Here is a 9,203-nt window from a genome sequence, read left to right as displayed (position 1 = left end):
TTGCTATCACTAATCATTGTTTTATATTTTTTATCGATTCACCTAGCTACATTTGCTTCAAACTTTCTGTGGCAGCTTTATCTAGTACAGCGGTGCTCAACCTTTTTAGACATGTGATCTACTTTTATATTTGCCTGCCTTCAAAGATCGACTAGTCTAGCGAAGCCCCGAAACAAAAAATTAAAAACAAACTTGAGCCTGTAGTGGTGAGCCTATCACCTTTATTAAGTTCCACATATATGCTTATATAATGCAGTGATCCAGTAAGTAACATAATTTTAAAGGAAAAACATTCATTCTCTACCTTAGTGAGAAACCTGGCACTGGGAGGATGCAGCTAGTTTCTTATAGTCAGGGTAGTAGCAGGTTGTTGCAAGCCTCATACACGCCAGTAGGTGGTCATCTGTCATGGTGGATCTGTATTTTGATTTTATTATCTTCATGTAAGAAAATGCAGATTCACACAGGTAGGTTGATCCAAAGCAGGCTGATAAATTAAAAGCACATCTTCTTATGTTTGGATACTTCTCCTCTAACAACAATCCCCACAATTTTTCCCTCTCAGTGGTTGCCCTGGATTTCATCTCTATGTCATTTTGAAGGGAGACTATTTCATTTTCCAATGCAGTTGTATCCAGCTGAAAGAGTGCTCCCATTTTGAAGGCAATGTCCTCCACATCTATGTCTGTGGCAAATGGGAAACACATATATGTGGCAACAGGCTCAACTGATGCAAAGTCATTGAAGCGCTTGTCAAACTCTGATGAAATGCTTTGCACCTGCTGAATGTAATGTGCACTATTGAGTTCTGCAGAGGTTTTGCCCTGACGCGCAAGTTCGGAGTTCATGTGTTGAAAGTAGCGCAAGTCCTGGCGTTCAAGCTTGGTTGAGATCAGCTGTAACTTGCGTTTAAATGCGTTCACAGAGCTGATCATGTTAATTACATTTTTGTTTTTTCCCTGCAGCTCTAAATTCAGCTCATTCAGAAGAGCAGTAATGTCAGTAAGGAAAGCCAAATCCATGAGCCACTGTTCATTTTCAAGCTGTGCATATTCCGCATGTTTAGATTGTTTGAGAAACTCTTTTACATCAGGCAATAGCTCTCTGAATCTTTCCAAAAATCTACCTCTGCTCAACCACCTCACATCTGTATGAAGCAGCAGATCTGTGTGTTCTGCGTCAGCCTCTTCCATATGAGCGCGGAAAAGTCTCCTCTGTAGGCTCCTTGCTCGAACTGAACAAACAATCTTCATGACAATATCCATCACCTCCTGCATGTTTAATACTTTCCCACATAAAGCCTGCTGGTGGATGATGCAATGATAATGAATAAAGTCTGGAAAAGTGTCATTCTGTTTGCAATGAGCTATAAACCCATTACTACAGCCCACCATAGCGGGTGCCCCATCGGTTGTAATGGAAACAAGCTTACCTAGCGGCAGTTGGATTTTGTTAACGAACTCCATGAATGCTTGAAATATGTCTTCACCTCGTGTATGTCCTTTAAGAGGCAAGATGCAAAGCAGCTCCTCTTTTGCAGTCATGTTATCGAACATCATTCTTATGAAAAGGCACAACTGTGCCACATCCACAGAGTCTGTTGACTCATCAAACTGAAGTGAAAAACACTCACACATGGCAATATCTCTCTGCAACTGGGCTGTGACGTTCTTCTCTATTTCCTCACATCGCCTTGTCATCGTACTTCTCGATAACTGAACGTCTTTGATTGCGGACATGATTTCATCTTTGTTTTTAAAATCCACAAACAATGAATCAGCAGCTTCCATAAATGCTTCCTTGACCATTGCTCCATCTTGAAATGGTTTCTTATGCTTGGCAAGAACTTGGCAAACTCGATATGATGCTATCTTAGCTGCTTTGCCTCTCGTATTTGGCCTGGTAAAAATAGACTGCTGTGCAGCTAGTTGCGATTTCAATTCCTTTAATTTTATTTTCCTTAATTCACTTTGGGCAGGAAAATCATTCTCGTACCTTTTATGCATGGTTGTGAAATGCCTTTCGAGGTTACCCTTCTTAGGAAGCGAGATGATGGCTTGGCAGATGAGGCACATGCATTTAGAGTTGGAAATGACAAAGAAATAATCCTCTTCCCATTCCTTGTGGAAGTGATAGGTTTTTTGTCGTTTCAGATTTGTCTTAACACTCATTTATGGGTTTATGTTTTTATTCAAAAAGAAAAAACGAGATCGACTGCTAGCAGAAAGCTGCATAACATTTTAACAAAAGTTATTTTGGGTGCATGAAGAACTATACACGGTTTTGTATCGAGTGCGGACCTATCGGCTTTTTCTGCGGTCCTGTGCTGGGAACTTATGAATGGCGTTCACGTGTATTTTTGTTGGTCTTGAAATACACAATCAAACACGACTATATACATAAACAACGATAATAGGTAAATAATGTTATTATTAAAACTACTTTTTTAGTGCAGTAGTTTAGTAAAGTGCTGTGCAGCAATAGTAGTTGCTGCTAGTTAGTGAATAATTATTATTTTATGTTGTAATTATATGTTATCCTAAAATCATCCCGCGATCGACTGCCAAGCACTTGAAGATCGACTGGTAGATCGCGATCGACTGGTTGGGCACCCCTGATCTAGTAAATTAGAATTATGATTTGACATTAGATGTTCACTTTTCACTTGCAGAAAGTGAAGAAAATTGATTGATCAATGCAAATCTTTAATTTTCAGAACCAGAGCTCCGAATCGTTGGTTTGGCGTACTTGTGCATTTGTTAAACGTTTATTCGTTTTTAAAATTACACTCACAATTTATTTAACTACCTATTTGAAAGCTTTTAATAGATACGCTTTAGAATGACATATCTATAAATGACATATATTTATTGCATTTGTTTTACTGATTACAGAATGTTTATGTCGTCTCACCAGCCAAAGCAGCTTTGTCAGTGTGGAAACTGCCATAAAGGGGAAAGAGAGACTTGAATGTGTGCTGCATAAACCATGATGTTTTGTTTGAGTTTGTTGCAGTAGATGAATTTGTCTTATTGGATCAGCTAAAACTATGTGAGTGGCCACGACTTGATGAATATTTTTAATAAAAGTTTTATGCCAAAATGAAAATATTTTTGCTTGTAAAAATTATATAATAAAATAATATTGTTGAAGATAATGCAAAACATGATTTGCAGAATATTGTAGTGAATTGGATATGGTATATGGATGTCCGCAGAACTGGAGAATGTGAGTTCAAATTCAGTTTGCAGCAGACTTCTCATCCTTAAAATTCTATCCCTATGTATATTCTTTCCAAAGACGATAGATAGTAAGAAACTGGTAGTCGGTGTACGCAATGATATACAGCCCCGCCCCAAAGACAGGCAACGGACATAAGGTGGGCGAGACTTATGGGAGGCTGTATATCGTTAGTATGGGCAGCGGCGGAACTGTGCTGATACAAAGTCCTTATTCAACATAGTTAGCTTGACAGAATTACCGTAGACCGGTAGAATTGGTAGTCGGTACCAAAATGTTTACACAACATTTGGAAAAAGTGAGTAGAACACATTTTCAATTTTTGTTATTTGATGCCTTTGAAACATTCATAATAATGCATCTATAGCTGGATTTAAAACTTTATTTTAGCCAACATGAGCAAATACAAAATAAGATATATGCCAATAGAACCGCGTAGATTTTATACTAGATTTTTTAGATTTTAGACAAGGACTAGACTTTTATCGCAAATAGCCGATGTGAATACAGGAGATAGAGGCAGGTTGTATAACGCGTGACATCATTTTGGGCAAGCCTGGGCACGTTTTTGTAGCCTGAGCGTTTTTACGGCGATCAAATTTTTTCAATTTTAATCTTCAAATATCTTGGCAATGCGATAGCGTAACACAACAAACAAAATAATGACCGATAGAGAAAAAAAATGCTTTCTTTTAAGATGAACTCAAATTTGACGCAACCACATCTTTAAGGGATTATTATAATTATTTTTAATGAGATAGAATATGAATATTAAACAGTCATGAACATGAGGCATCATTGGCTAATATTTTTAAATAGTTACAAGGTAAATTCATGGTAACAATAGTTACCAGATCTCTGGCCAAGACACTCGTTAGTAAACCCTTACATGGTTATACAACTACTATATTTGTGGTGAATGTGAATGTTAGGCTTTGAGGGTGGGTACACCCTGACCTGTTTTTTTATTACAGCTAGTATACCATCAGTCCCGGGTGCTGTGAGAGATCATCATGTGTAATCACTATGCACACAATTATTCTATGATACTGCAAGGTGGTCCAGTGGGTAGTGTGTCTGGCTGGCAATATGAATATTCTGCCTTGATTTCTATGTAGTACAATTTGTTTTACTAATGTCAATTTGCCTGGCTTTGTACAGACAGAGGCACACGGGTCTTATTATAGTAAATATCAACTTCTATTTCCTCAGTCCATGAAAATTATGTCTTTTAATCAATATTGCAATTAAAAATAATACTCATTAATCAGCATAACTACTTTATGAAGTAAAGAGCAATGACAGGCATTTATTTTCTTATTTCAAATCAAGTGGAATGCTCATCTGAACTCAAGCCAGGCCCGCCCATGGTGCACCCACTCAAGGTGAGTTCGATGGTGGCTCATGTGTAGATAAATTATAACAAGTTCTTATGTGGTACACTTAGTGGTTCATCACCCCTGCCTCACCTTCCAGTTGCCAATGTAACATCAGTATATATCGCATATAATAAAGGTGACATGATAACAAATTTGTACAGTAACAACTTCTTCATTCTTGGACTTATACAAGACCAATGATAGACTTGTATCATCTGGTTTGTTGTGTGATAAAGTGTTGAAACACTGACAACTACACATTCTAATCACTCAGCATGCAATACTTCATATGAGCATTTATTGTGGGAAATTGAAAGGTTTTGCTGTTATCAAAGTTTAGTACAGTTAAAACTAAGCAGTTCTACATGCGCTGTGTCTGTAATGTTTAAATAAATTTAATAATAAAAAAATCCAATTAGGGCCATTATATAATTAATTTTATTGTTTCAGTGGGAAATACAAAATTTTTAGTTTGTTAGGAAACGCCTTTCCCTTTCTGTAGCCTTTTCAATGAATGAATTTCAGGTGCATGAGATGTTCATACAGCAAATGTGAAAGTGAGTCAGTTGCAGGTATGTCTTAACTAGCTGAAGTAACTTTAAGATTGTCTTAGGTGAAAGTAAATCAGTCAACTATATTTATACTAGTGATATTACCAAGAGCTCACTAACTTGATTACAGTTATATGAAATGGTGCTGAAGACTGATAACATTCAATTGTTTCTACCTTTATTAATACATAATATGCACCCTGCTGCTACCTCCACCAGCTGACACTAGTGATATATTACTGATGACTGATTAGAACAAGTGTAGTAGTGTACCAAGTTCACCACAAATCTGTCTTAAATGTATACAATGTACTAGCATATGTTAAAACACCGCTCTTATTATGGTAAAATATTTTTTTGTTTAATATCATTGCAGACGTATAAAAAATTTGTTATTAGTTTTTGCTTGCAGAATAGATTTTGAGCAACAGAGTAAACAAAAAATTGTTGTCAAGGGGCGTTGAAGGTTTGCACTCCCGTAACTTATTGCAAAATTACCAAAATCATAGACTATCAGAGGAATGAAAGTGATAAACCAGGAAAAAGGTTGTCAACACAAACCAAGAATACAGCAGTTGTGATACAGTCAACAAATAAAAAGGCCAAGTATAGCTGTTCCTTTTTAAAAGGCTAAATGAGTGAGTTTGGAAAGATCTTGGAGCAGATTAAGCAATTTACATGTAGTTCATTGTTCGTCTACATAAAATCCCTATAATATAAACATTCCTGAAACGGATTATTTATGTTGTAGGAGAGTCTACTTTACAGAGTTCAGCACAAATCCTTCATTAATGTACCAAATAATTTTTCATATAAGAACATTCCCAAGAAATTAAAGTTTTAGGTCTAGATTATAAGAACATGATTCTTCAATGAACAACATCTTGCAATGAAATCCACTCGGGTAAAAATATTTCTCTAACAGTCATTTTCAAATAAAACCAAACATACTACCTGTACAGTGCACCCTCATTACTCTGATATACAATATTTTTCACCTTACAAAGGGAAGCATGATGATTTTTTGCCTCGCCATACAAATATTTTTTCACCATATGAATTCAACAAAATTTTCATCCCATTTTAAATTTGGCAATCGATTTGCTTATTATGTATTCTAAAATAAAACAACACTATAATGCTGCTCGCCGCAAATACTTTTACAAAAAGACATGATAAACCGAAAGAGACATAATAACCGATTCTTCTCAGTTCAGCGATTCTCGTGTGTAAAATGTAATACTTTCCCTTTAAAACCAATAGCAAAGTTGGGGGTTGCAATTTCTTCAAACAGAAGGTCGGAAAACTTATTTTACATTCCTAACAAAAATTCACTCAATCATGAAAACACCGCCACCTCTATTATGAATAGAGGTGGCGCTCAGTTAGAAGTTTTTTGGTAATTGTGAAAACAGCAACGTTCGGGCTTTCTTGCCGACTTAAGTTTAAAAAAGCCTGCTAAGAGTTATGGTAAAAGTGAAGATCGAAACTGATAAGTGATAATATTTTAGTGAGAAAAAGTTGAAATTCAGTAAAATAGTTCGGAGATGCTCGCATTATATAATTACAGCTATGGTTTCTATACCCCTACATACTATTTTCTCACCATACGATGCCAAGCCTGGAGCAGATAAAAATCGTATACTGGCGGTGCGCTGTGTGGTATTATTAGTTCTAGTCAGCAGTCATCACAGGGTTTAAGAATACCTTTAGTCTTGTTATGTATGAGCCACGACTGGTTTATTTTTGTATTTATGAAACGCAGAAACATAAAGCAGGGTTAGAAGATATATGGTAAGAAGTTTTTAAATAAAATATTAATGACAAAAGAAAACAAGGTTGTGTACCATTAGGAGACTTGATTGGCACTGGGCTTGACAGGGTTGGGCAGGACTTGGGCACAGGACAAAATGTATCCTCAACCCCAAGAAATGGCTCCACCATTTAAAACAAGTCCAACTACCGATTTAAGTGCTGACTTCACTTTTTACTGCAATGAGCAGCTGATTTGGACAAGCTAACATCTAACCAATGCAAGTATTTATTGCTATTACTAGGGGTGTGTAAGTGACAATAATGTTTCCGCCAGTTGTTTTCAGCGCTATACATATAAAAATACATACAAAGTGATTTTACGTGAGAGTTAACAACTTTAAACAAAATATTCCATGTGCAATGAATCAGTCAGGCAACATATAGAGTACCAGCAATAACTACCAACAATCAGGGCTAGTTGAAATGATTTGTGCCCAATAATTGACCCATGAGGTGACAACTTCTAGTTATTGTAACAATCCAAGTATAGCAAATAATAAACAAACAAAAAAGAAACTAGTTTGGTAATGGATGGAAATCAAACAGAACTTTTTATTAAATTTCTTGAGAAAGTTGCTATGAATGATTTTCTGCAGCAGCCAAGCACAGGCCTGTATTTCCTGGGGCGGCTGGTCGGCTGAGCCGCCCCAACTCTTTAAGAACTTTCCGCGGCTGAGTACAGTCAAACTCAGATAACTCGCCCTCGGATAAAATGTCAAATTTCATCTCGAACACGAGGTTATTTCGAACGGAGTTGTTTGGTCCATTCCCACGCAATGATAAATTACTTCAGATAACTCGACCTCAACATCATTTACTCCAACAGTCATTTTCCCAACGGCTATGGAGACGGTATTTATCGCTGTAGAATATCACTTTATTCCAAGCCATAAAAGCAAACATCAACTTTTAGTAGTTCTTAAGCGTCATTATTATCATCAGCGGCAAAATATTCTTGGTAATGACTTTTATAAAGGTTTGCAAAAGGTCAAGTCCTACCAAACATCCGTTTGCCCATGTCGTAGCAAAAGCGTGGAAACCTCCGGACGAACGTAAAGTAAAATCGGGAAGATTGATCTTTGTTAAGACGCTCAAAACAAAAAGACGTCTTGTGTCTGAGTGTTTTAACTGCGGTCAAGTTTTGCCTATTTTAATCTAAAAGCGTCCCGGCAGTCAAATCACCTCAAACAACTTAAATCTCAAAAAATAGAAAAACGTTGATACTTTCAAATAAAATATCTTAAAACTTCACACAAGAGTCCCGGCTGAGGCCCGACATGAGAAAAACCTGTTTGGGGCTTACACCGCCTCCTCCACACCTCCAGGTGTTCATAACTAGTCGCCTAACATTAGCCACCCCAACTTGCTACCAGTGAATACAGGCCTGGCCAAGCAGACTGTTTATAATACATCTCTACAAAAAGAATTTGATTATTAGTCAGTTAAAACATTCATGGACAACTCCAAATAACTTACATTTACATAACTAAGTAGTACAGTAATAACAATCAAAGTGCTTTAAACCACCTGATACTTCTGTTGTAGCATCGTAACATAATTATTTATAAATTTCATTTATTTGAGTGAAAACTTGCAGAAAAGGCTCATATAATATGACTTACGTTGCAGGCAGTCCCGTGAGTTTACAGCTACACAAGTTAAGTGACTCTAATAAGTTGAACTGGCCGACTACTTCTGGTAGACCATCAGAGAAAGAGTTAAGTGATAGATCTAGTTCTTTCAGCCTTGTAAGAGTGTTCAACCTAAAAAGCATATGATCCCATGATACATTTATTTTAAACAGTATGTATCTGTATACGAAACATCAATCAAACCCAAAAACATTAGTTGCTAGATGAATGCCTGACATTGCCCAGATAGTAAAGAATTATTTAGACAAAAAATTAAATTTATTTAACATAAAAAACAATTACTATTGGAACTCTCAAACTTCATATCAAGAGACAAGTGTTTTGTATAGTTCAAACAAATTACCAAAAAACATTTATCAACTGTAAAGGAGTGTAAATGCGAAAGAATTAGCGAGTAAAAGCTAGATAGTCTATTTTGCTACAGTTATAAACGATTTGATACTGATACAATCAATATGAACTGAGAAAACCAACTGAAAATCATGAATATGTTGAATAATAGCATTTAGTAAAGAAAAGCGAGTTTATAAAAAAGGTTACTGTAGCAGCAGAAGTTATCCATCAAA

At 36.3% G+C, this 9,203-nt stretch overlaps 1 protein-coding gene across 1 annotated transcript; it reads right to left on the bottom strand.

Annotated features, from left to right (window-relative positions):
• Positions 1 to 305: 305 nt before the first annotated feature.
• Positions 306 to 2,171, bottom strand: LOC137406880 (general transcription factor II-I repeat domain-containing protein 2A-like). The gene has a single exon (XM_068093483.1). It carries the CDS (start codon positions 2,169 to 2,171, stop codon positions 306 to 308), a length of 1,866 nt encoding a protein of 621 aa, XP_067949584.1.
• Positions 2,172 to 9,203: the final 7,032 nt, after the last annotated feature.

The sequence above is a fragment of the Watersipora subatra genome, chromosome 10 (assembly GCF_963576615.1).
Source record: "Watersipora subatra chromosome 10, tzWatSuba1.1, whole genome shotgun sequence".
NCBI classification, from domain to species: domain Eukaryota; kingdom Metazoa; phylum Bryozoa; class Gymnolaemata; order Cheilostomatida; family Watersiporidae; genus Watersipora; species Watersipora subatra.
Note: the sequence above shows the minus strand (reverse complement) of the source record. Positions and strands in the feature narration are given on the sequence as shown.